At 48.0% G+C, this 25,859-nt stretch overlaps 2 protein-coding genes across 5 annotated transcripts in view; one reads left to right on the top strand and one right to left on the bottom strand.

The window, feature by feature from the left end:
- Positions 1–2,191: 2,191 nt before the first annotated feature.
- On the top strand, positions 2,192–17,754 carry kif20a (kinesin family member 20A). 4 transcript variants are annotated; one of them, XM_064351813.1, is made up of 19 exons: positions 2,192–2,400; positions 3,934–4,125; positions 5,603–5,722; positions 6,102–6,221; positions 6,585–6,723; positions 7,377–7,552; positions 8,594–8,705; positions 8,817–9,029; positions 9,125–9,236; positions 10,950–11,024; positions 11,116–11,259; positions 11,919–12,087; positions 12,593–12,745; positions 13,096–13,235; positions 13,780–13,882; positions 14,204–14,471; positions 15,087–15,178; positions 15,480–15,617; positions 16,123–17,754. In XM_064351813.1, the coding sequence occupies exons 2-19, from the start codon at positions 3,943–3,945 to the stop codon at positions 16,471–16,473; spliced, it is 2,808 nt and encodes a 935-aa protein (XP_064207883.1). In that variant the 5' UTR covers positions 2,192–2,400; positions 3,934–3,942; the 3' UTR covers positions 16,474–17,754. The 4 variants fall into 4 exon arrangements, with proteins under 4 accessions (XP_064207883.1, XP_064207882.1, XP_064207885.1 ...); XM_064351812.1 differs by lacking the exon at positions 2,192–2,400 and having other exon boundaries at positions 8,615–8,705; XM_064351815.1 differs by lacking the exon at positions 2,192–2,400 and having other exon boundaries at positions 15,795–16,259.
- A 632-nt stretch (positions 17,755–18,386) lies between these two features.
- The window catches only part of cdc23 (CDC23 (cell division cycle 23, yeast, homolog)), an 8,839-nt gene continuing 1,366 nt past the window's right edge, over positions 18,387–25,859 (bottom strand). The window contains exons 4-16 of the mRNA XM_064351817.1: positions 25,450–25,492; positions 25,216–25,321; positions 24,895–25,027; positions 23,364–23,541; positions 22,745–22,842; positions 22,140–22,221; positions 21,627–21,780; positions 21,371–21,490; positions 21,042–21,117; positions 20,863–20,924; positions 20,552–20,630; positions 19,801–19,920; positions 18,387–19,440 (exon numbers count right to left, since the gene is read on the bottom strand). Of these exons, the coding sequence (XP_064207887.1) occupies positions 19,273–19,440; positions 19,801–19,920; positions 20,552–20,630; positions 20,863–20,924; positions 21,042–21,117; positions 21,371–21,490; positions 21,627–21,780; positions 22,140–22,221; positions 22,745–22,842; positions 23,364–23,541; positions 24,895–25,027; positions 25,216–25,321; positions 25,450–25,492 (1,419 nt within the window). The 3' untranslated portion in view covers positions 18,387–19,272. The remainder of the gene's footprint in view (positions 19,441–19,800; positions 19,921–20,551; positions 20,631–20,862; positions 20,925–21,041; positions 21,118–21,370; positions 21,491–21,626; positions 21,781–22,139; positions 22,222–22,744; positions 22,843–23,363; positions 23,542–24,894; positions 25,028–25,215; positions 25,322–25,449; positions 25,493–25,859) is intronic.

Below are 25,859 nucleotides of genomic sequence, written 5' to 3' on the forward strand. Positions count from 1 at the left end.
TGAAATAAATTCCTGGATACTACATTCAGATTCAACCAAATTGTTAAGTTGTTTCCCAGTCTAAGGTGAAGCCAACCCATTAAAGCTCACTGGTTGTAGATGTGTTATTTCCTCCCCTTGAGACCATCTATCAAAGATTTAATGGGTCATATTGTAGCTACGCTAAGCTGTGTAACTTCTCCTGATAGGAGTGCCAATAAGCATGGACCGTCTGGTAGTTTATAGAAGGTGTTATCTCAAGTGGGCTCAGTCACTACTTCTTCACTGTAGTCAACCAGCTGAGTTGCAATATCACCGGTCAGTAATGCAGCTGTTAATGCTCAATAGATAACTAATAAATATATAATTTTACAATATACTGGTGGTGGTTGGTCAGCATTCACAAGTGTATTTAAAGTCGAACAATATTAAGAAAAATGCTGACAAAACTGGCCTTCACTGGACCAATGGGGTGGGTGTAGTTTTTGTCAACATGGTAAAGTAAGAGTGTTGCTACGGCGGTTGAGTTATTTTTCAGCTTGGTGTTCATTCAGTATAACCAGATGCTCTGTTCTAATAGGTGTCAATCCACTGACCACTCCACTCAGATGGTATAATTTTAAATTTATGTTTCCCACTTGACCTTATAAATGACTGCATTGATTAAAGTGCGGGAAAGATTCAGAATGAAAGGATTATAGCCCAAGGTATTTAGGACTCACAAAACAATGCTCTCATTCTGGAGCAAACACAGAACTGGAGGCTATTCCCTGCTATTGATAATGTTGAGCTTTGTTTTTTTTTTTTTATGATCTTAAGAATGACACTGAAAGAAAGCAAAGAAATTATTAACACAGTAAATGAAGATACACTCACATTTCCAGTTCATGCAATTTGAAGCAAGGTTCATTAACAGGTTCATCAAACAGGTCCTCTCTCAACCTTTGCTTCACCCTGCATGGCACCACCCCAGCAGAGGATGAGCATCCCACTTACCACTAAATGATGCACCGTGTAAGTTCGGAGAAACAAGGGAGAGAGACAGATTTTGACAGAGAGGGGGGGAAATTACAAAAGGAACTTCAGCATGCGTTTTTTTTTTTTTTTTGCTTGAACAGCATAAGATAACACAACGTACAGCATAGCGATGTAAACAGTGCACTAAATACATCAACCAACAAGCTAACATTTTAGCTACGTCAGCAACACAGTTCGGTTCGATAACAAATGCCAACAGAAATAGAACAAGAAAGATAACTACCTGTCAAGCAGAAATACTGTAAGATCAGCGTCACTTAGTTTTAAAACCTTCAAGTCCCGGAGCTCTCGCCATCACTGAAAAGCTGAACCAATGCAATGTTCACTCGAGTTTTGTCGCTCGGTTCAATCCTTTTTGGTCAAAACTGGTAATAATAGTCATATTTTTCTCTGACATTCTTTTTGACGTTTTGTTTTCTAGGCAGTCAATTAGTTATACTACTATCTCTGTGGTATCTCTCCCATCATAGACATATATACATGTCTATTATCCAGCACTCTGACGGCGGCGTGCCCGCGCAACATGATTGACAGGCAAGTAGACAAGCCTCATTGCAGAGAGTTTGTTCCGATTGGTTGTTAAGATTCAGGCATGGTGAGGGACAGGATTTATTTTTTAAAATTCGTCATTTGATATTTGTCGGGATGTGAAGGAAATTATGAACCTGTCTTCTTAAAAAAAAAAAAACTCATATTTCACCTTGAGATCCTAACCTTTTGGGATAGTGTTAGATATAACTCTATAAAGATAGGTTAGCAGTAAAAGTGGCATTTAGTCTTGTTTACACTGCAATTTTTTTGGTTTGTTTGGTTAGCTTTATGCACTTATTGATTATAAGTGGACCTTCTGTACTTTCTTTGTATCATTTCTGTGTTGTATTCATGATACTCGGATGTTTTACGCTCCTCTAAATTTCTCCATTTCATTTATTATACACTTCAGTCTTCACAGAACTGTTTCGTGAAGGGTGAACCAGACACTGTAAAAAAAAAAAAAAAACGGGTGAACCCTGGCCAGCAACCTGCATCAACATGCCGAGTTGCTCTATGGTTAGGAATTCTACGCTCTTATTGGTTGTATTGAACATTACATCCGTTGTCGCTATTGGTCAAGAGTTGCATACACCTTATGTGCTGATTGGTCGTGCGGTACGGGCGCGACGTTTGAATTGGTTGGTTCAAACAGCGGTACATCTCAGACGGTAGTAGGATTTTGTCAGGAAGGATTACAGATTAAAGGCAGAACGCAGGATTTAAAATTTTAATGTACTCATAGCCAAGAGTTTATTGTTTCATTTTAATTCAAATTAGTACTTTTACTCGAAGAAACTCGAAGGATTACCTTGTGATCTACAACCCTCGACTGTTTTCGCAAAGTGTGAAGTGAGTAAAGAAACGGGTTAAATCGCTCAGTAATTAACCAGCGAAAGTAAAAGCTAGCTAAATTTTATGGAAAAGCATACATAGTCTAGTTTATTAGCAAGTTAACGTTACCATTTTTGCTAACATTCGCTACGCTATAATACGTTTAAATGTTAGTCTATTCAATAGCAATACTTGCTATAATTATTTGACAAGTTAGCTACCATGTGATGCGGCTTGCTTGCTAGATGCATTATGAATTTCAGACATGAACAAGCAAACTAGCCACTGCGTATAGTATTTTAGTTAACCTTAATTCCATTCTACAGTAATTAACGTTAAACACTAGCTACATAGCCAATACGACTTATTAGCTGACTATCTAGCGATAGGGAACATTCTTGGCACTGAAACTTTGACCACTTGCTTTATCTGGTATGCTATCATTACCAAGTTACAACGGACTCCCTAATTAGAGCTAGCTAAATGTGTTTTATTGGCAGTGAATTTACGTTACATTCATTCTCCGAATTGTCTTTCAAAGTACCACAAAAGCTTATAAATAGAGCAGGCTGTGAGGAAGATTGTATGACTGCATGCTCCTTCAGGCGCCTTTGATCAAAACGTGCATGTTATAAAATTAAGGCATAATGTTAACTTTTTACGCACAATGCTGGATTTCAAAAAGTTTATACTGTCAAAGTCTGTTTCCTTTCCCATCCAAGGTAAACTTAAGCGCAATGTAGACTTTTGATCGACCAATTGAGGAATATTATATGTTAGACAGTAGTTTAGCAATCGTCCATCTAGCTAGCCGTTTGTTTTGAATGACTTCCAACCAATTTGAAAAGCTGGGCTGCTAGCTTTGGCTAACTGTCGTTTGCGTTGGCACTGTCCAGGTGTAATGTTCGCTTTTCTGAACTTCAGCGGAAAACTAAAATAAGATTTCAGGCATATTGTATGTGTTGGCCAGTTTAGATATCATAAGAACTAACCTAGCAAGTCAAACGTGTGAATTAAAGTAAAAGATGGGCGAATCTCTATGGTGCAGCTAGCTGTTCTTTTTTGTGGTTGCCTTAATGTTTGTAGTATACATAGATTAGGCAGCCAACATATTTTATTCTTGTCAGAGTACGAATATGTCCCCCTGAGCTCAAATGGCACGTGATATTTTTCGATAACTCGAGATTTCTAATTTTACACCCACTCAGAGGTTATGGTTATGCATTCACAAGTGCACCTAAAATTTTCACCGAGTTGACGGGGTGGCTGTGCTGCTACGCTTTTCCAAGATGGAAGTGGTGGTGTTAGTCCTCGTCTACACTGTCACTCCAGAAAATTTTCTTGGCATCTTACTTAGCATCTTAAAGCTGTATATTCATTTTAATCAGACATGGCAAGATGTGCAACAGAGCATTGGTCAACCAGAGATTTCAAGATGAAGCAACCAAGCGTGGAAGTCCTCTTCTGGTGACGGGTCTAGTCTCGTCTCTTCCCCACAAGCGGTCTTTTCCTAATCACAGGTGGCTTTCCTAACCGCTCCTGCTTCCATAGGTTATCGCCATGGCTGTGTGCTTGGCGTCTCCGTGCGGTTTGCTATCGGACGAGGAAGAGGGTGGAGCCGCGGTGTTTGAGTCTACGGCGGCGGACGTCGGGGGCCTGATGGGAACGCGTTTCCGTGGGGCAACCATGCCAGAGGTTTCTCTCATCTCCCCAAGCCTGGAGCCCCAGACACCTCAAAGAGAGGTGAGATTAACCGGGAAGACGGTCATAATTGAGCGAGGCTTCTGGGTGGCCCTATAATTAGTTCAGTTTATGGACAGTCACTGATGTGTAGGAGTTGGTTAATTCATGCGACATAGCTCAGGAGGTAAGACCGATTGTCTGGCAGTCGGAGGGTTGCCAGTTCAAACCCCGCCCTGGGCGTGTCGAAGTGTCCTTGAGCAAGACACCGAATCCCTAACTGCTCTGGCGAATGAGAGGCATCAATTGTAAAGCGCTTTGGATAAAAGCGCTAGGCCTATATAAATGCAGTCCATTTACCATTCAGAACATAATGATTGGCTCATATCAGCGAGTCTTTGATGGAATACGTGCTTGCTTTTTTCTAAGCCTGAGCACTATTAATGGTAACTAGGTTAGCAAATGCATCGAACTTCCTGATTCTCGATTTGCATGCAAGTATCAATACACCCATCCTTTCTACCCATCTGCCTATGTCCCTGAGTCTCAATGTTAAATCACTCATCTGTTCTTTCTCGTGAAATTATGTTCTTTCCCCTTCTAGCTTGAGGCTTTGTTGGCATTTCTGTGTGTAAACGCTTCCTCGCCCTGATTGACCACATGGCCGCGAGCCACAGTCCTAATAATAAGACGCTTTATTCTTGTGAAGTGTTTACTTTGCCTGTAACTGACCTAAAACTCTTACATCAATCCTTGTCCCTTTAAATAGCGTTTTCTACAATTCTCAGATTTTCAGACCTTTGATTATTGCGTAGTTATTTTCTTGACATAAACTGCAGATGTGACTTGCTAGGCTATCGTGACAACATGCATTAGACCCGTATTGCAGGACTAACATGCGATAATACATGCAACATGCATTGTATGAATGTGGTTCTTTTGCCATAGGTGGCTTCATTTCAGACAAAAAGGGCTCACCACTCAGCACGTCAGTGGAGTGGGTTTCTGAAGATTCTAACACAGCCACTAACAATCATTTTAGTTTGCATTTATTATTTTGTGTGCCTCCGATCTCTTAAGCTGTTAAGTTGAAAGTCACTCATTTTCTCAGTCTATCACAAGACCTTATTCTCGAAATGAACTGAAGTCTTTGGGCGAGGAAGATAGAGCTGAGGTTGTTCTTTAAAATCTCTTGGCAGTTCCTTACAGCTTCCAGTGTTTTGTCAAAAACCACTTTATGAGGCAGGAAAATTAATATGTAAATGAACGTTCATTTTTAATGGTGAACTGTCTCTTTAATAGAGATCTTGGAAAGCCTTTTGTCCTGTTTGTTCATCTGCCAGAGGATCATACAGGGGAACTTGAATAGGTTGCTTTGACGCTCTGGATATGTACATTAAGCTGAGTAGCTTGCAAGAGGGAACAACTGTAGTGCCGATCCAGGGGATCAAACCATCACCCTTCTGGCTGCAAGCCCGATTTCTCGGCCTGTTCTTTGTGATTTCACCCCATCCTTTTTTTTCTGAATATGACGAGGCAGACAAAGTCTGGGGCTGACAGGCGTGGCAGCGCTGAGGAAGACGCGGGCTCGGAGAAGGTGAAGGTGTACCTGCGCATCCGTCCGCTGACCGAGGTAGAAAAGGAGAGAGGAGAACAGCAGGTGAGTTACAGGGCTGCTAGGCTGGTTTTAAAATCACCCCTCCCCCCCAACCTGAATTACAAACTCTGCCAAAAAAAAATAATTAACAAAATCATCAAAATCCAATTCCCTGCAATGTGGGTCTTTTTTGGGCTATTCCCACAATGAACAAATGAACAAATCTTGCTTATGAAACAAAACATAGGTATTTCAGGAACCAGTCCATTCACAGAAAGTACATATCTTGGTGTTTTTAGTCCTATAAATTGGTGTGCAATGGTTGTCATTTGATTCCTACTTGTCTGAAAATGCCAAAGCTGGTGTGTGGCCTGGGATTGTAGACGAATCTGCTGTAGTCCAGAAAAGGGCAATCGACCCACGATCACTGTTCTTCTCCCAGGGGTGCGTTTTCATGCAGGACAAGGAAACCCTGATGCTGAAAGCACCGAAGAACTCCTACAACATGAAGAGCGCTGAGAGAGGAGTCGCCCCCAACGTGCACAGGTTCACCTTCTCCCAGGTACAGCGCACCTTTCCGGAGGACTCCATGTCACCGGTAATGTACCTTCACACAGGTACAGCGAGCGCACTGCCACACGGGTAACCTGTACCTCACAGGTAATCTGAAAATCCACACAATGACTCACGCAAACACACGCAATGACATGTAATGTGTGCTTTCGTGTAGGTAATACACGGTCACACAAACTGGACAAGTATGTCAACAGTCGCCTTCATAATGATAAAAGAATACTACTAGTAGTTATATGTGCATTCCTCATGTAGTTGGGATGGCAATATTGAAACATGTATTGTAGGTAAGTGGTGCACTAGAACACGCACCCACACATGCAGAAGGTGAATTGAAAACGCTTGTGTGCAGATCTGTGGTCCAGAGACGAGCCAGCAGGAGTTTTATGAGCGCACCATGAAGGACATGGTGCGGGACGTGCTACGTGGGGAGAACCGGCTGCTTTACACGTACGGCGTCACCAACTCCGGCAAAACCTACACCGTCCAGGGTGAGCCAGCCACACGCCGCTCGCCGATTCCACGGCAGCATTTTATTCAGCGTAGAGGGGCTATACATCGGCAGAGTCAAAGTCTGTTCCTGGCAAAATGGCCATATCGTGCTCTGGTCGGCCAGTGCTCCAGGCTCAAGTTTTTAATTTCTAAATTAATTGGCTGCATGTACTTGCCAATGCAGGGTTCCAGTAAAATGCATAGAATATAAACCACTAAAAGTTAAACGGCTATTTGTTATTTGTCTCAAAATCCAGTCCTGGAGGGCCGCAGTCTCTGCTGGTTTTTGTGATTTCCTGTCAACAGCAGCCAATGTAGGCCTTGGAAACAAGGTGTGCAGACTCTAGCCAATCAGTGACTTAAATTAAGCACTGAAATGCAGGAACACACCAAAAATCAGCAGATACGGTGCCCATCCAGGATTTAAGTTTGAGATCCCTGGTCTAAAGCCTTGTCATTTTACCCGGAGTCTTGAGAGATGGGGACATAAGGCCCAACGTTGTGTGTGGCTTAATAAAGGAGCTGAGTCCATTGGTTGGGTGGAAACCTTCGCAGGCACACGGGCCCTCTAGAAACAGAGCTAGCCTCTCACACCCCCGAACCTTCTGACAGCCCTCAGAGCACAGAGAGAACCCTCTTTCTCCCTCCTCAGGCATGGGCCGAGAGGCTGGGCTCCTCCCCCGGGCGCTGGTCTCGGTCTTTCGGAAGCTGCAGGGGCGTCTGTACAGCGCTGTGGACCTGAAGCCGGTCCTGTGCCAGGAGGTCCGCTGGCTGAACAGCAGCGAGGTCCGGATGGAGGAGATCCGCAGAGACTTGCTGCTGAAGGAGGTAGTCTCATAACTACATCAGCGACCCGGGGCTGCAGATCCGGGCCTTTTTGAAGCCTAGCAGTCGCATAATGTAATAAGGGTCTGTGCATGGATATAGATGTCAGTTAAATAAAGGCTTGTGTATGGGTAGATGTCAGTTAAAGGCCTGTATATGGATAGATGTTGGTTAAATAAAGGCCTGCATATAGATCAGTGGTCCTGGAGAGCTACAGGGTCTGCTGGTTTTCATAGTGACTCTGCACTTCATGAATCAATTAGAGCAGTTGATTACACTGTTAACTCAACTCACCCGGTGTCTTGGGTCTCAATTGGGTGCTGATTTTAAAGTGAAAACAAAAACCAGCAGACCCTGTAGCTCTCAATGACCAGGGTTGGAGACCACTGATATAGATAGATGACAGTTGAATAAAAGCCTGTGTATGGATAGAGGTCAGTTAAAGGCCTGTATATGAATAGATGTTGGCTAAATAAAGGCCTGCATATAGACAGATGTCAGTTGACTAAAGACCTGTGTATAGACAGATGTCTGTGAAATGAAGTCCTGTGTATGGATAGATGTTGGCTAAAACCCAGCTGGCATGTGGTCGGGTGGGCACACTTGGTCTTCTGTGTTGGCAAAGTGATACAGGAACTCCATTCGCGTTATGTTCGTATTAGAAATTTTTCACCAAAGGCAAGAAAAATGAAATCCTGCATTGAGTCCTTGTTTGTTGATAGCTAAAGCTCTTGGCTCCATTACAGAAGAAAAGGAGTTAAAATGGCAGACCATCAGCAACAAAAGTGTACCTGTTGAGTGTGTGGAAAATGGTTTTCATTTACGAAACTATTTGTGTTGGCGTGCCTGGATTTTCTAGAAGGAAAGAAAGAACTGCAGTTTGAAGATAAAGGTCAATTACAAGAAAATGGAAATTTGGAAGAATAAAATAGTCAGGATGCCAGTATCAGGCATAAGGTACTCAATAATGTAAAGCAAAGGCCTTACAGAGAGAGAGTGAGCTCTGGAATGTACACACGATTGCTTTCTTTGTGTTTTTCTCAGGAGGCCAGCTCATCGTCCCAGAATTCCCGGCCACAAGGCAGCGTCAGCGTCAGCTGTGACAGCGGGATCGGGGGTCTGTCTGCGACCAGCTACACCGCCAGTCAGATGGAGGGTGAGCAGCTGCGCCCTTTGACCCCGCCCACCCCTTCCTGTCGCGCTGTCCAATCGGTAACGGACAGGATGGGTGATGTCATCGTCTCCCGCGTCTCTCACCCCTCTGCAGATTCGGACAGCGTGTGCCTGGAGGCGGATGGCCTGTACCACAGCGGGGGGGAGGGGCTAGAGGACGGGGTGCGCTTTTCTGTGTGGGTGTCCTTCTTCGAGATATACAACGAGTTCCTGTACGACCTGTTGGAGGCCCCGCCCTCACTGCAGCCCCGCAAGAGGGCCACGCTGCGCCTGTGTGACGATCGCCATGGAAACCCCTACATTAAAGGTACGGCGTGCGTTTGCAGTCCCACATGCACGGCAATTCCCACGCAGTGCGTTTGATGGGGAGCATTTGTGTAAATCTCCATCCCTTTCTCGCAGATCTCACCTGGGTGCAGGTACAGAGTGCCGAGGAGGCCTGGAGGATTCTGAAGATCGGCCGCCGCAACCAAAGCTTCGCCTGCACTCACCTGAACCACAACTCCAGCCGCAGGTATACACACACACACACTCACCTGAACCACAACTCCAGCTGCAGGTATACACACACTCACCTGAACCACAACTCCAGCCGCAGGTATCACACACACACTCACCTGAACCACAACTCCAGCCGCAGGTATACACACACACTCACCTGAACCACAACTCCAGCCGCAGGTATACACACACACACACACACACTCACCTGAACCACAACTCCAGCTGCAGGTATACACACACACACACTCACCTGAACCACAACTCCAGCCGCAGGTATACACACACACACTCACCTGAACCACAACTCCAGCCGCAGGTATACACACACACACTCACCTGAACCACAACTCCAGCCGCAGGTATACACACACTCACCTGAACCACAACTCCAGCCGCAGGTATACACACACACACACTCACCTGAACCACAACTCCAGCCGCAGGTATACACACACTCACCTGAACCACAACTCCAGCCGCAGGTATACACACACTCACCTGAACCACAACTCCAGCCGCAGGTGTATACACACACACACTCACCTGAACCACAACTCCAGCCGCAGGTATACACACACTCACTCACCTGAACCACAACTCCAGCCGCAGGTATACACACACACACTCACCTGAACCACAACTCCAGCCGCAGGTATACACACACACACACTCACCTGAACCACAACTCCAGCCGCAGGTATACACACACACACACTCACCTGAACCACAACTCCAGCCGCAGGTATACACACACTCACTCACCTGAACCACAACTCCAGCCGCAGGTATACACACACACACTCACCTGAACCACAACTCCAGCCGCAGGTATACACACACACACTCACCTGAACCACAACTCCAGCCACAGGTATATACACACACACTCACCTGAACCACAACTCCAGCCGCAGGTATACACACACACACTCACCTGAACCACAACTCCAGCCACAGGTATATACACACACTCACCTGAACCACAACTCCAGCCACAGGTATATACACACACTCACCTGAACCACAACTCCAGCCACAGGTATATACACACACTCACCTGAACCACAACTCCAGCCGCAGGTATATACACACACTCACCTGAACCACAACTCCAGCCGCAGGTATACACACACACACTCACCTGAACCACAACTCCAGCCGCAGGTATATACACACACTCACCTGAACCACAACTCCAGCCACAGGTATATACACACACTCACCTGAACCACAACTCCAGCCACAGGTATATACACACACTCACCTGAACCACAACTCCAGCCGCAGGTATACACACACACACACACACACACACTCACCTGAAGCACAACTCCAGCCGCAGGTATATACACACACTCACCTGAACCACAACTCCAGCCGCAGGTATACACACACACACACACACACTCACCTGAAGCACAACTCCAGCCGCAGGTATACACACACACACTCACCTGAACCACAACTCCAGCCGCAGGTGTACACACACACACTCGCCTTAACCACAACCCTGCACTTTTGGAATGTTTTTTTTCTTTTCTCAGAATTCAGTCCGTGTTCTGTTCTAGAACTCCATTTTTTCAGTTACCTATAATGATTGCTACACCAGCATTAGGATGTTCAGTTGAGAAGATTCTAATCACATGTTTGTGTTCTCACACCTTAGAGGGTTAATGAACTGATTCTTGTGAATGGTTTCTAAGTCGATCCTCTCTGTCTTTAGTCACAGCATCTTCTCCATGAGGATCCTGCACATCCACCCTGAGAATGAGTGTGGAAAGGGCACCCGTATCAGCGAGTGAGTCGCACGCACGCACACACACGCACACACGCGCACGCGCGTCCTCTCTCCGTTCGCGGCTGTGAGCTGTCCGTCTGTCCGCGTGCAGGTTGTCGGTGTGTGACCTCGCGGGGTCGGAGCGCTGTAAGGAACAGCGCAGCGGAGAGCGCATGAAGGAGGCCAACAACATCAACACCTCCCTGCACACGCTGGGGCGCTGCATTACTGCGCTGAGGAACAACCAGAGCAACAGGTACGCACTATACGCTACATGCTACATTTATACTTACACACAGAGGACCAGAGCAACAGGTACGCGCTATACGCTACACATACTTACACACAGTGACAACCAGAGCAGCAGGTACGCGCTATACGCTACACATACTTACACACAGTGACAACCAGAGCAGCAGGTACGCGCTATACGCTACACATACTTACACACAGTGACAACCAGAGCAGCAGGTACGCGCTATACGCTACACATACTTACACACAGTGACAACCAGAGCAGCAGGTACGCGCTATACGCTACACATACTTACACACAGAGAACCAGAGCAACAGGTACATGCTATACGCTACATGCTACATTTATACTTACACACAGAGAACCAGAGCAACAGGTACGTGCTATACGCTACACATACTTACACACAGAGAACCAGAGCAACAGGTATGCACTATACGCTACACATACTTACACACAGAGAACCAGAGCAACAGGTATGCACTATACGCTACACATACTTACACACAGAGAACCAGAGCAACAGGTATGCGCTATACCGTTAAATGCTGCATACTTTCAGACAACCAGAGAAACAGGTATGCACTATACGCTACATATGTACTAACACACAGAGATAACCAGAGCACACACACACTCAGCGATCCGTCTCTCGGCAGGTCTCGGCCCCCCCAGGTGGTGCCGTTCAGGGACAGCAAGCTGACGCGCGTGCTGCAGGGCTTCTTCAGCGGGCGTGGCCGCTCCTGCATGGTGGTCAATATCAACCCCTGCGCCTCCACCTACGACGAGACCCTGCAGGCGCTCAAGTTCTCCGCCATCGCCACGCAGGTACGGCCCGGGCGCTCGCCGCCCTCCTCCCGGTGGTTCTCCCGTCTCCGCCTCTCCTCCCTGCTCCGCCCATGACCCGTTCATCCTGGACCCCTGGGAGCGTTCAAGCTGCTCTTAAAAGGCTCTTGACCCAGTGTGATCCTTTTATCTTAGCGTGGCTGAAATCTCTATATTCGGTTATTAGGGTTTTTATTTTTCTCGTGCACTGTGATGGAAGTGTGTGGGAGCACCACAGTATAGTTTTACAGGACCGGAGTAACAGGAGTATAAGCCCAGTGCCCTGGCAGAATAAAGCAGGCAGTATACTCCAAACGATGTACAAACGTTTCAATAAAGAACCACGTGCGGGCATGTCGGAGAATGCCTTTCTCTGTATACTCAATGCAAACTCCATGTTCTTAGTTTTATGTCACTCCACGCCACTGGGGGGCGCACGGTGATTACAAGGCAGCTACTGCCAGAGCCAGCTATTATGCGTTTTATGATTTGTCTCATCCGGTCACAGCTGGTACACGGTCCGTCCACCAAGACGCGAGTGGCCTACATCCGGTCCCTGCTGCGCGAGAACCAGCAGAAGCCCAACGAGAGCACGCTGATCGAGGAGGAGGAGGAGGACAGCGATGAGGAAGAGGGAGACATCACCATGTTCGACTCAGAGGTCAGTCTGTCGCTGCACAATCCCCAGTGTGAACCTGCAGTTTTAAATCCTGACCCTAGGTGGCGGTCATTTACTGTTTAAATATTAGAAATCCAGTTTAAAAACAAAAAAACATCCATAAAAACTTCCATACTCAGTTTGGCTTGAATGTACTTTAGTTTTCATTCTCAAGTTTAGTTCCATATTGAGTTCAATATATAAGGACAGCAGTTTGCCCTTTGCTCCTGGACAAGTCCAACAACCTGATTCTGTTATTGAGCGATAAACACACAGAACTCTGATTGGTGGGCTCTGTCCCTGGGAGGAGTACTCCCGGGCAATGATTGGTTGTTTTCCCCGGTGGTCGCCAGGCGCTGCTGCGGGCCATCGACGTGCTGAAAGGGGAGGTGCAGAGGCAGCGGCAGCAGCAGGAGGAGCTGGAGGCCAGCGTGAGGGAGCAGGTGTGCAGCGAGATGATGGAGATCATCACGCGCATGGAGACCGATTTCAGGTGAGGGCGGGAGAGAGGGGAGGCCAGGCACCCCACAATCGCATAGAATACTGGCACATTTCTAACCCACATTTCTGAGATCACATATGTGATTTAGAATGTTCTTATCTGAACATTCTAATGCTGATGTAACAATCACTGCTGGTGACTGAAAGCAATGGTGTTCTAGAACAGTGATTTAGAATTTTGAAAAAACATTCCAAAGAACCTACTCTTCAAAGGGTTAAATGTGGTCGCCCATCCCCCTGATCTCTGAAAGTTGTGCGAAATCCAAAAACGGCCCAAAGACGTTAGAACAAACTTTTGTATACAATTTTCTCTTTCTGATGGAGTCACTAGCTTGCAAATTGAATGTATACTCTATTATCGGTGCTGATATTAGAAACAAATGGCCAAGCTTACAAATGTGTCACTGATTGGTGTTCCCTACCAATAGCATCTAAAAGTGTGTCTGCTGAGGCCTCCCAATGTAGTCCACCTGACTTATAGGGCAATACAAGTAAAAGCCTTTAAATCTCTGTGGCCCTTCTCTCCCACACACCAGCGAGACTCTGGACACACAGAGGGCGCTGGTGGAGGAGAGGTACGAGAACAAAATCGAAAACCTGCAGAAAAGCCTGAAGAGGTACTACAGCCAGGAACTGGAGGTGAGAGGGACTACCCGCGGAAATGCCAGGTCCCGCCGTCTCTGACACCAAGCCATTCTGCCAGGAAGGGCCACTTACTGCCACTGCAGTGAAGTGCTATGGGAGTATAACCAACACATATCAAACTAGTACTTTTAGACATTGGAATCATTTGACATTGGGACAGCCTTCAGCAGAGATTAGATAGTGAGTTGGGACTGTGTGAGAGCCTATTGACAGCAAGTGGTCTGAGAGACAGGAAATGGAGGTAAGAAAAGTGGAAGCAAGATGGAAGATGACATGGTGGAAACCCCGCCCCCTCTCTCTCTCTCTCTCTTTCAGGAGCGGGATGAACAGATCGCTTGCCTGACAGCGGAGCTGAAAGAGAGGAGGGGGTCTGTGGACGCGCCTCCCGCCACCCCGGCTCCAGAGGCGCCTCCTAACCCGGAGGGGCTCCGTCGCTCCCGGCGACTGGCCTCCGCCTCCTTCTCCTGCTCCTCCTCCTCCTCCTCCTCCTCCTCCACCCTCTCCCTCCCGCAGGCCGGGGAGCTGGACAAGCTGCGGGTGGAGCTGGAGCAGTGCCGCGCCGAGCTGCAGGAGAAAACGCAAGGTGAGGAGCGCAGGGGTGAGGCACAGGGTGAGGAGCGCGGTGGGGTGAGGCGTTCCCCCCCAAACTCTGCCTTTATACTGCGCACACTCCCAAGCCCCTCACACTGCACTAGTTGGCGTACATGTGGTCGGTTAGCCGTTAGCGTAACATTTTTATGCCACATTCAAAAAACGTTTTTGGCTTTTAGGTTATGTATATACTGTATATATGCTGGTGTTTTGAACTGTTTCGAATGGAACAAGGACACGATGCCATCGATGCAAAGCATCACTCTTTCGTAGCACCCCCGGTACTTTACCTGTGGTCATCTCCACAACCTAGCTAAAGTGCTAAAACAGAGTGGTTTACATGGAGGGCAACATGTGACACAAGCTGACTCACCAGAAATACTTAGTCGCTCTGGATAAGAGCGTCTGCTAAAAAAATGCCTGTGGTGTACTTGAAAATACTTGTCACCCATTTCAGCTACTTGAGTGCCAATAGCTCCCTCTTGTGGAGAATCTGCAGCGTGCTAAACGTGAGTGAGTTACAAGCCAAGTCCATGAGGTGCTTTGCTTCTAAAAAAGTGCAGAGATCAGTGTTGGTGTTTTTGACCATGTGACCCCTCCCCCACAGAGCTGAGGCGTTACCAGGGGCTGCTCTCCCTCCCCGCTCCCACCGGCACTCTAACGGCTGCTGTGGACCGCAAGCTGGAGGAGGGCCAGAGGGTCAGTACTGCGTGCGTCTGTACATTTCAGTGCGTCTGTCTGTGTGTGTTACAACCCATTCACTTACTGTGACCGTATTTCAGATTGTCCCAGTGGACAGAGGGTCAGTACTGCGTGCGTCTGTGCATTTCAGCTCATCTGTCTGTGTGTTACAGCCCATTCATTTACTGTGACCATATTTCAGAGCGTCCCAGTGGACAGATGTACTCTTACATCTCCTCCGCATTATTAAAGCTCTGAAACGCGTGCTGATTGGCCGGGCCGAGGGTAACCGCGTACGCATGTCCGCCCCCCCACACAGGGCCTGCGACAGCTGCGTGCGGACCTGCAGCGCGTGGGCGCCGGCCTACAGGCGGCAGAGAGGGCCTGCTGCCGCAACACCAGCGGGGAGAGGCTGCGGCAGGCGCTCAACACCGCCGACGACACGCTGGCCAAACAGGTACCGGGGCGGGGCTGGGGGCGGGGCTTCAGCTCCTTACAGGCACAGCCTCATACAGGCTACGCTGTGCCAGAGTCTGTTTGCTCCTTGTCCCTTTTCACTTTGACCGTTTCCCTCCCTCTTCCCATTCTCCTTTTCTCCGACTCCCTCCCTCTCCTGCCGCTACCTGATACTCAGTCTTTTTGTTTAAGACAAAAGAATGAGCACGTTCTGCACCTGTTTAATCGTGTACCCCCTGCCTCTGTCGCACACCATCACTACGTCTCCCAATTATACCATTTTCCTCGTTAATCCTGTTCACTCCTGCTCTCCTCCTCGCTCTCCATCACTAACACTGTTCACTCTGCTCTTCATCACTAATGCTGTTCACTCCTCCTCACTCTTCATCACTAACGCTGTTCACTCTTCCTCCTCGCTCTCTGTCTCTAACGCTGTTCACTCTTCCTCCTCGCACTCCTCCTCACTCTCCATCCCTAACCCCGCCCCTCCCCGGGCATGTGATCAGGACCAGGCGCTGGTGGAGCTGCAGAACAGCCTCCTCCTGGTGAAGATGGACCTCCGCAAGAAGACGGACAGCCTGGCGCAGCTGCAGCCGCCGCGGCCCCTGACGGCCCCGCCCGCCCCGGGGTCCTGCAGGAAGAGGGGCTGCGAGGGAGCGGGCCCCAACGCCGAGAACCTGCACCCCGAAAAGCGCCCCTTCTTCCGCTCGCTGTTCCCAGCGCGCACCCCGTCCAGGAAGGGCCCTCCGGTGCACACCCCTTCCTCCCCCAACACACCCTACGCCCGAGCCCTGCGGCCCCGTCAGCAGACCCCCCTCACCAGCCCCAGCCCCCTCCGGCGCAGGTTCAACCACTGACACTTTGAGGGGCATGGGTCAGAGACTGTACCCACCCCTGCAATCTTCCCCTGACTTGCCCCGTGTCCTTATTTGGGCTTCACTGTAGATGATGATGATGAAGATTGTCCAAAGCTCACTTGTGACTGCTTTCATGGATCAGCAGTCAAGATGTCCCATCAAGTATATTTTTTTAACGCTGGCTTAAAATTGGGTGGCAAATGCTTTTGATAGTGAGCCCCAAGACCCATCCTGAGCATTTTTTCTGTGGGAGTTATGGTGGAGAGTTTGGCCCCCCCAAGGTTCAAGTACAGTCCATGGGATTGCTTTCATATTGTGTGAGACTTTACCAAGACGTCACAAGCGTGTATGCTTTAAGGGACTTCACTGCTTTCACAACTTCCTCATGTATATATGTATTCTTTGTGTGTCGTATATACCCGTGTTCTGTCTTCATGTTAACCTTTTCAATCTTATGCAAAACAAATCCTGTGCACAGTTTACCATGTATGTCAAAAAAATCTGTTTTTCTTGGGAGTTTTAAGTAATTTTTTTAGAGAACATTCTATGCACACTTACTACTGTATCTGCTGTGTTCCACTTTTTTGTGACATGTGCACGAGTGTGTGTAAATCCTACTGTATCCAGTCTAAATTGTGCAGATTCGCCTAAAATGAACATCAATGGGGAAGAAGTAAAGGTTTTTTTTTTATTAAAATTGACCTGCTTGCAATAAATGATTAAAAGATCTGTGGCAGGTTTCCGTCAGTGATGAGAAAGATGGCTGACCATAAGCCATGAGGAAGACCTCATTACACTCATTACTAATGACCGTAAGGGCGTACGTTCAGAAATGGAGAATGGGTGGAGACACAGCTTTCTGTGCTCCCCGTCACCCCAGAAACGCTCCCCGCTCTCTGCCGACTGGCTCGGTTCAGTGAGTCGCTGTTGGAGCACAGCTGTTCAGCTTAAGGCACCGACTGTTCCGCTCAGCTGATTGGATTAAAATTACAGGCACTTTGAGGTCAACTGCCTGAAGGAATACAATTTTGTAATAAGATATCAACATTAAAAAAAAAGCAATAATGCAGTTTATACTGCAATTCGGTGAGTGTTGTTGAGATCGTTTGGCGATGGTTCTTTGTTTTTCCAGTCGTTTGAGATTGTGTAATGTGGGAGATGTCAGTGCAGTTGTATAAATGCTGTGCTAAAGCAATTTCACTTTTAAAGTTGCCTTGGTTTGTTTGTTTTTTTTGAAGCCTTTGAACTTTTATCACATTTATTAAAATGGAGAATTCAGAATTTTTGCCAGTTTTTGATGCTCAACACTGCATGGTCTCAAGTCTAACTGATGCTTTTTTACTGCAGTCCACCAGTTGGGCAGGTGGACTTGGGCCCTGATTGGCTGGGTGAGGGGGGAGGGGGGTGTGTGGTTCACTTGTGTAGTGACATACTGGAATACAACCTGTCTTGGCCACATATTCTCTAACATGTAGGGCTGTCAAAACTGGCAGTCTGGTTTTTAAACCAAAACCATGAGGCCCATCCACACACTAACAGTACTTCAGTGCTTTAACGGGACCCAGCAGCCCTCTACAATTTTGTATTGCAGTCTTTTTTCTCTGACTAAGTGAAGTGAATTCAGTTTGGGTGTTCAGTTGCATGCTGCCAGTTGGATCTTTTCACACTGCTCTACCAGCTTGGCGGCAGGCGTCCAATCAGCTAGCAGAACGGGACCCTGCTGACAAACCCTCCCCCGGAGCAGCCAATCACATGCCATCCTGTGGTAACATAGCCAATAATCCGATCCATCCAGCTGCAATCAGACCGTGGGGGACGCAGAAGGTAGATGAAGAGTTTGGCTTGAGCACTTCGATGAAGGGTTTGCTTGGCAGCCACTTATGACCTTTCAGAAATGAATTGCCACTCCAGTGTATAAATCAATGACTTCATTTATCCCCATACAAGTCACACATAAATGCACATCTGCCTTTGATTATGATACAAATGCAAGTTCCCTTTACAAAGTTATATTTCCGTTTTATTACAAAGTCGTCTATCCTCACACACTTGGCTTGACATAAACACATGCAGAAAATGTTGTAAAATGGAGGGAGGTCGGCTGGTTTTGTTTTGCAGAATCGTTTCTGTAGAGCCCCGAGCTTCTCGTCTCCCCAAACTGCTAGAGTTTAATACTGCGTATCTCCACATCTCCCTCCCCCCCCCTCCCTGGCCTGATGGCACACCTGGCGAAACCTGCTCCAAACTGAGACAACACAGGTGCACAACACTCGTGCACAATACTCGTGCAAAACAAGCGGCAGGCAGTTCATCAACGGAATTAGGGCCTGATTTACCAAGACATTTTAGCTTGTGCAAAACATTTTAGCTCATGCAAACCTAATAACACAACCAATGATTGGTGCAAAACATTCACTGGCCATATTATTAGTTTTGGGTGTCCTAAAAAGTTGTGCACTTGCTAAAGGTCTTAGTAAATCAGGCCCTGTGATCCACTCCAGCCAAAACCAAACATGCTTTTCTACTGTTATTCAGAATGGCATTATTCACTCGAAATCTTACACACTTTCACTGCTTGAGTAATTTTAGCTGCACGCACTAGTCAGTACATTTGCAAGGGACTGGTTTGTGGGTGATGGGGGCGCTCGTCCCTGGGGTCCGTGGGGTTGCCAGATCCGCAGGGCTCACTGACGGAGTCGGGCCCGACGCACGATGAGGCTAGCTGCGCGGCCGGGGGGATGGGAGAGAGGAACGACTGGGAGGGAAGGGGGGTATCAGGGGCTCGCGCAAGGGCGTGTGTCAGGGGGTGACAGAGGACAAGTCCAGGGGGGACACCCGGCGGACGGGGGTGTTGTTATTGGACAGCGACCCGAAGACGCAGGGGAGGGAGAGGTCGGCCGATGACGCCTCGCCCTGATCTCGGACCTGTGAGATCTGCCTCAGGAGGGCCTTCCCTTCCTCTCGGGCCTGCGGGGAGACAGGTCTGAGGTCAGTGTCCCCGACACGCGCAGGTTTATTCAACATTCTAACTCAGCGTTCTAGAGCCCCACTGCTTTCAATTACCAGTAGTGTCACATCAGCTGTAGAATGCTCAGTTAAGAACATTCTAATCGCATATTTATGAAACGTGGAGAAGTTTCCCCTTTAGGACGGTGTTCGGGGAGCACTTGTGTGAAAGCTGGAGATGTTTCCCGCATTAGGGCGGGTGTCAGGTTTAGGTTTAGGGTGGGTGTTATGGTTAGGGTTTGGGTCAGGGCGGTGTTAGGGTTAGGTTGTTCGGGTTAGGTTTAGGGTGATGTTGGTGTTAGGGTGTTCAGGAGCACTCACGTCGTTGTAGTCGCAGCAGCGTTGAGCGCAGAGAGACGCCTCGTCGTAGCGCTTGTTCTTGAAGTAGTACTGCCCCAGGTACCGGAGCGCCGTGCTCACCTCCACGTGCTCCACGTGCTCCTGTGCAAAGAGGGGGCGGAGCTCTGCTTACAGCTGCTCACCTGACCTACAATCCCCCGCCCCCCCCACTCCCCCCCTCATCTCCCACCACTGGCTACCCTGGTCTTCCAAAGACCAGCAGATCCCACATAAGCAGCCACACCTCTTCATTGTGCTACCTCTGGTCACCTGCCCCCTCTCCCTGAACCTCCAGGTAAGGTCAGATCCACATTTCATTTTGGTATATGATTTAGATAGGAGTTTATCCAGTAACAAAGGTAAACAAGGTAAGAGGATATAAACAAGTGAACTAATTTTTTTTATTCCTTTTTTTATGTTCATTAAAATGCAAGGCTTTAACCTTAAAACTGTTTAAAGCCTGGTTTTATTTGTCTTGATGAAGAGCTGACAGCAAAGAGAATAAAAGGTTCAGAGGGAAAAGGCAAAAAACCAATGAATTCCCATAAATTCCCATTAATTTCTTTGGAAAATTTCCCATTTTGGGAAATGTTTTGCAATCTTATTCCCAACTTAAAAACAAAGCTTGCTCAAAACCCTCGTGAATAAAAAACAATACTTGATCGGTAAATGGAAAAAGATGTTTTTGCTATTACTGAGAAATCCTTGGAAGGACAGAAACATTTAAACTCACCACAGAGGAGAAGATGTCCTGGATGTAGATGATGTAACAGTGGGCGGCTTCGTCCGATTCGTTCAGCTGCTCGTGAAGTCTGTGACCACAACGGTAAAGAACGTTACACAAACGCTTCACACAATGTTTCACAAATGCTCCTTATAACATTGTCCAGAGCACATTAAGCAATGGCTTCACCCGATCTGATTATTTTAGACAAATGTTCCAGTACTTGTTTATTTACAGAGAATGGAAATGGAAAGAACCATGCATAAAACAGGAATCAATTATTCAAGAGGTCCATCGGGCATGCGCACGCACACACTTACTTGGCCAATTTGAGCAGCGCCATTCTCTCCACGTCCCCCACAGAGTACGCCCTCCAGTAACACTGGCACACAGGGAGAGAATCAAGCATCAATTTGATGAACAGACAGTGCTCAGTCTAAGGTATGGATGTGACTACAGGACAGGGGAACTGGCCCCTCCCCACAGGGCGAGATCTGACCTTTTTGGCCTCCACCTGCTGGGAGAGTTTCTCATAGCATTCTCCAAGAGCCACCAGCATGCGGGAGTCATTGGGCCTGCCCAGAGACAACACTTTCAGTATGACATCACAAACAAACAGGCACGCAGAACAAAGAGGTACAGAGAAGGGCAACAAGACTAGTGCCAGGCCTCAAACAGCTTTATGAAAAGGCCTCGAGGGGAAGATATAATGCATGTTGTCTGAACTGTACAGATTTATTGTTGGGAGTTATTAACTACATTCACACGCACCACACACACACACTCTCTCTCTCTCTCTCTCTTTCTCGCTCGCTTGATCACACACACCTGAGCTGGTGGGCCCTCCGGTAGTAGTACAGGCAGTAGAAGGGCATCTTCAGGATCTCGTAGGTCTGGCCCAGTCCATACCAGGCCCGGTAGTCGCGCTTGTTCACCTCGATGGCGTGTCTAAAGAATGCGACAGCAAGCTTGGGTCAGAACGGTGCGTGTGTGCGCGCGTGTGTGTATGCGTGTGTGCAAGCATCACAGGCAGGTGTGGCTGGTGTGAACAGGCCTGTGCAGAGAAGTGAGCGCGGGCCCACACCTGTAGGCCTGGATGGCGGCGGAGGTGTTCTTCATCTCCATGTACTCGTGCCCCATGAGGGTCCAGGCGCCCAGGCAGCGCGGGTTCAGCTTCAGGGCCCTCTGGAAGTACAGAGCGGCCTTCTCATGCTGAGAGCGCAGGCTGTAGTAGTTCCCTAAACGCAGGGGAGACAGAGCCGTCACACGGGGAGAGCTGAGCCCTCCTGGTATTAACACATCACACCTCACCTCACTGCTGCTTTCATTCCAGGAGTGTGTGTGTGTGTGTATGTCTGTGGGAGAGAGAGGGTGAGTGTGAGAGAGTGAGAGAATGTAAGTGAGAGAGTGAGTGTGTGTGTGAGAAATAGAGTGAGCAAGTTTTGAAGTTGAATTTTGCAGACAAAGGGATCGCGAAAGACCACCAGACAGGAAGTAGAGAATGGAGGGGGAGGGGGAGTAAAGAGAGAGGGAGAGCAACAGGGCCCGAAACCAAACCCTCTAATTCTGACTGGTGGTGACTCCGCCATTCACTGACCTATAACGCAGCACGTCTCCACCCTGTACTTGTCAATCTCCACCAGGTTGTGGGCCAGGTAGCTCAGCTCCGGCTTCATGCTCTGAAGAGAGACACAGACGTCTTCAGACAGACACACAGACTGCTTCAGACAGGCCCAGACATAGAGAATCTTGAATATTGAACCAATGATATTGAGAGAAAAGGCCTGCAACGCAGAACCTTCTATATGACGGGTGACCTCCAAGTTCGACAGACAAACATGTACAGGTTAAAAGAATCACAAGCAGATTCACAGACAGACAGGGCTGAAGCTTACAGACAGCAGACAGACAACAGGCTGAAGCTCGACAGAGAAGACAACAGACACAGCTGAAGCTCCACAGACAGGGAAGCTGCAGACAGATGATAAAGAAGAACACTGAACTAGACAGACAGACAGACACAGCTGAAGCCTACAGACAGACAGACAGGGCTGAAGCCTGCAGACAGATGGACAGACAGACAGACACAGCTGAAGCCTACAGACAGACAGACAGACATGGCTGAAGCCCGCACAGACAGACAGACAGGGCTGGAGCCTGCAGACAGACAGACACGTGTCTCGACGCCGTATCCAGGCTCACCCTGACGTAGAGCAGGTTGGAGAAGGTGTCCATGTTCTCGATGCGGTAGGGGTCCTGCTCTCTCAGCTCGTTGAATAGAGACAGGGCCTGGTCTATATCTACGGCACAGAGAGGGAACAGACCGTATGGTACAAGTGCTGGCCACGGCACTAAACGATAGACAGAAATAGGCTGGCTGTGGCTCCCAAGTGGCTTAGCCAGCAATGACTCAAGTCTTGGCTACGTCATCAGCGACTATCACTGAGAGTCTGCAATGGCAGGACAGGTGGCAGAGTAGAATAATGATGGGGGAACTGGGCTTTGTAACCCAAAGTTTGATTTTCAGGTAGGACACTGCCTTTGTTTCCTTGAGCCAGGTGCTTAACTGAATTGCTGCAGTATATCCGCATACATATTTGGATACTTTGTAAAAATACAGAGACACAGAGGGAGAGACAAGGGCTTCTTCTAAATGCCTGTAATGTAATGCGTGGGGCGGGTTTAAGTCAGCCAGAGTTCTTTGGGTTGTGACCACATTAGTTTCCTCCAACCACATACCAGGTTTCTGTTAGCTATCAATGAGAGGCACGCCTCTCCTCCAGTCAGCACTCAGCACTAGCTCTCTGCAGGCGGGGCTGACCTCGGATGTTGTGGTAGGCCACGGCGATTTGGGAGATGATGTAGGTGCTCTTGGAGAAGCCGGCGTCGATGAGGCTCTGGTACTTCTGCAGGGCCTCCTTGATCATCTGCAGCTCGGTGTACATGTGAGCCAGGAAGAAGTCCCGGATCCAGCAGTCCGGCAGCGACAGGGCTTTCAGCTGCAGGGAGGGGCAAAGAGATGCACAAATAACCAGATAGTTAACTACGCATGAATGGCACGCAGTGTGCCAGCACAGCACGGTGTATAGGTATGTTGGTGATGAGGTGGCAGTGTGAGTCTGTGCAGTACCATCTCAATGTTGGTGATGGGGTTGCAGTGTGAGTCAGTGCAGTACCATCTCAATGTTGGTGATGAGGTGGCAGAGTGAGTCAGTGCAGTACCATCTCAATGTTGGTGATGAGGTGGCAGAGTGAGTCAGTGCAGTACCATCTCAATGTTGGTGATGAGGTTGCAGTGTGAGTCAATGAAGTACCATCTCAATGTTGGAGATGAGGTTGCAGTGTCAGTCAGTGCAGTACTCTCTCAATGTTGGTGATGAGGTGGCAGTGTGAGTCAGTGCAGTATTATCTCAATGTTGGTGATGAGGTGGCAGTGTGAGTCAGTGCAGTACTATCTCAATGTTGGTGATGAGGTGGCAGTGTGAGTCAGTGCAGTACTATCTCAATGTTGGTGATGAGGTGGCAGAGTGAGTCAGTGCAGTACTATCTCAATGTTGGTGATGAGGTGGCAGTGTGAGTCAATGAAGTACCATCTCAATGTTGGAGATGAGGTTGCAGTGTCAGTCAGTGCAGTACTATCTCAATGTTGGTGATGAGATGGCAGTGTGAGTCTGTGCAGTACCATCTCAATGTTGGTGATGAGGTGGCAGTGTGAGTCAGTGCAGTACCATCTCAATGTTGGTGATGAGGTTGCAGTGTGAGTCAATGAAGTACCATCTCAATGTTGGAGATGAGGTTGCAGTGTCAGTCAGTGCAGTACTATCTCAATGTTGGTGATGAGATGGCAGTGTGAGTCAGTGCAGTACCATGTCAATGTTGGTGATGAGGTGGCAGTGTGAGTCAGTGCAGTACCATCTCAATGTTGGTGATGAGGTGGCAGAGTGAGTCAGTGCAGTACTATCTCAATGTGAGTCAGTGCAATACTATCTCAATGTTGGTGATGAGGTGGCAGTGTGAGTCAGTGCAGTAGCATCTCAATGTTGGTGATGAGGTGGCAGTGTGAGTCAGTGCAGTAGCATCTCAATGTTGGTGATGAGGTGGCAGAGTGAGTCAGTGCAGTACTATCTCAATGTTGGTGATGAGGTGGCAGTGTGAGTCAGTGCAGTACCATCTCAATGTTGGTGATGAGGTTGCAGTATGAGTCAATGCAGTACCATCTCAATGTTGGTGATGAGGTGGCAGAGTGAGTCAGTGCAGTACCATCTCAATGTTGGTGATGAGGTGGCAGTGTGAGTCAGTGCAGTACCATCTCAATGTTGGTGATGAGATGGCAGAGTGAGTCAGAGCAGTACCATCTCAATGTTGGTGATGAGGTTGCACAGCTCCAGCCAGGCCCCCCAGTGCAGCGGCAGGGCGTGAGTCGCCTCCACGAACACGTCCACCGCCTCCTTCAGCAGGTCCAGCTTCCGCAGCACCACTCCGTACCTGCAGAGAAACAGCAGCCTGTCAGCGGCACCTGCTACACTGCATCAGTCTCAACAGCTCAGCGAGTGTGTGTGAGAGAAAGAGACAAACACATACAGAGAGAGAGAGTGTGTGTGTGTGTGTGTGTGTGTGTGAGAGAGAGACAGAGACAAAAAGAAAAACAGAACATAGGAAGTGAGAGTGCGTACAGGTAAAGTGTGAATCCGTCCAGCTCTCCCGCCTGGTGCTTCTTACTGAGCTCCACCCTCAGCTCCCTCAGCGCCTCGTTCCGTACCTGGCCCTTCTCCAGAGGCCCTGCAGCCAATCACAGCACAGACAAACGTGGCCACCGGCCAATCACTATACTGCAGTCACACCAAGCTTCAATTAATCAGCATCACTGACAAGGAAGGCATTTGTGTTCACACAGAACATGGTCTAACCCAGGCTGTCCACGGTCTCATCGTCCTTCTTCTTTTCTCCAGACTGTAGGGGTTAAAAAAGTGGACAAAAACAGTATGTTACTATCTATACATATTAATTGTATGTATGTTAATGTGAGCAGATTACAAGCATTCTTAATTACATTTTTACAACTCTGCTAATTAAATTTCTGTCTAAATCTTATCTTTTTTCATGATGTTTAAATTAGGAGTTACTACAGTTCATTCACCTCAGAGCCCCATTAAGGCAATCTTGTTTTTATATAATAGGACATCCCATCCCCCATGAAAAGGTGCGCTTGAATAATTTTGAACGCATGTGCACATTTGATGGTATGTCATGCAGCTTAGGTATGGCTTGCCTGTGCATGTTTCTACAGAACAATGCCCCCCCCCCCCAAAAAGAAAAT

The sequence above is a fragment of the Anguilla rostrata genome, chromosome 9 (genome assembly GCF_018555375.3).
Source record: "Anguilla rostrata isolate EN2019 chromosome 9, ASM1855537v3, whole genome shotgun sequence".
Lineage (NCBI taxonomy): Eukaryota > Metazoa > Chordata > Actinopteri > Anguilliformes > Anguillidae > Anguilla > Anguilla rostrata.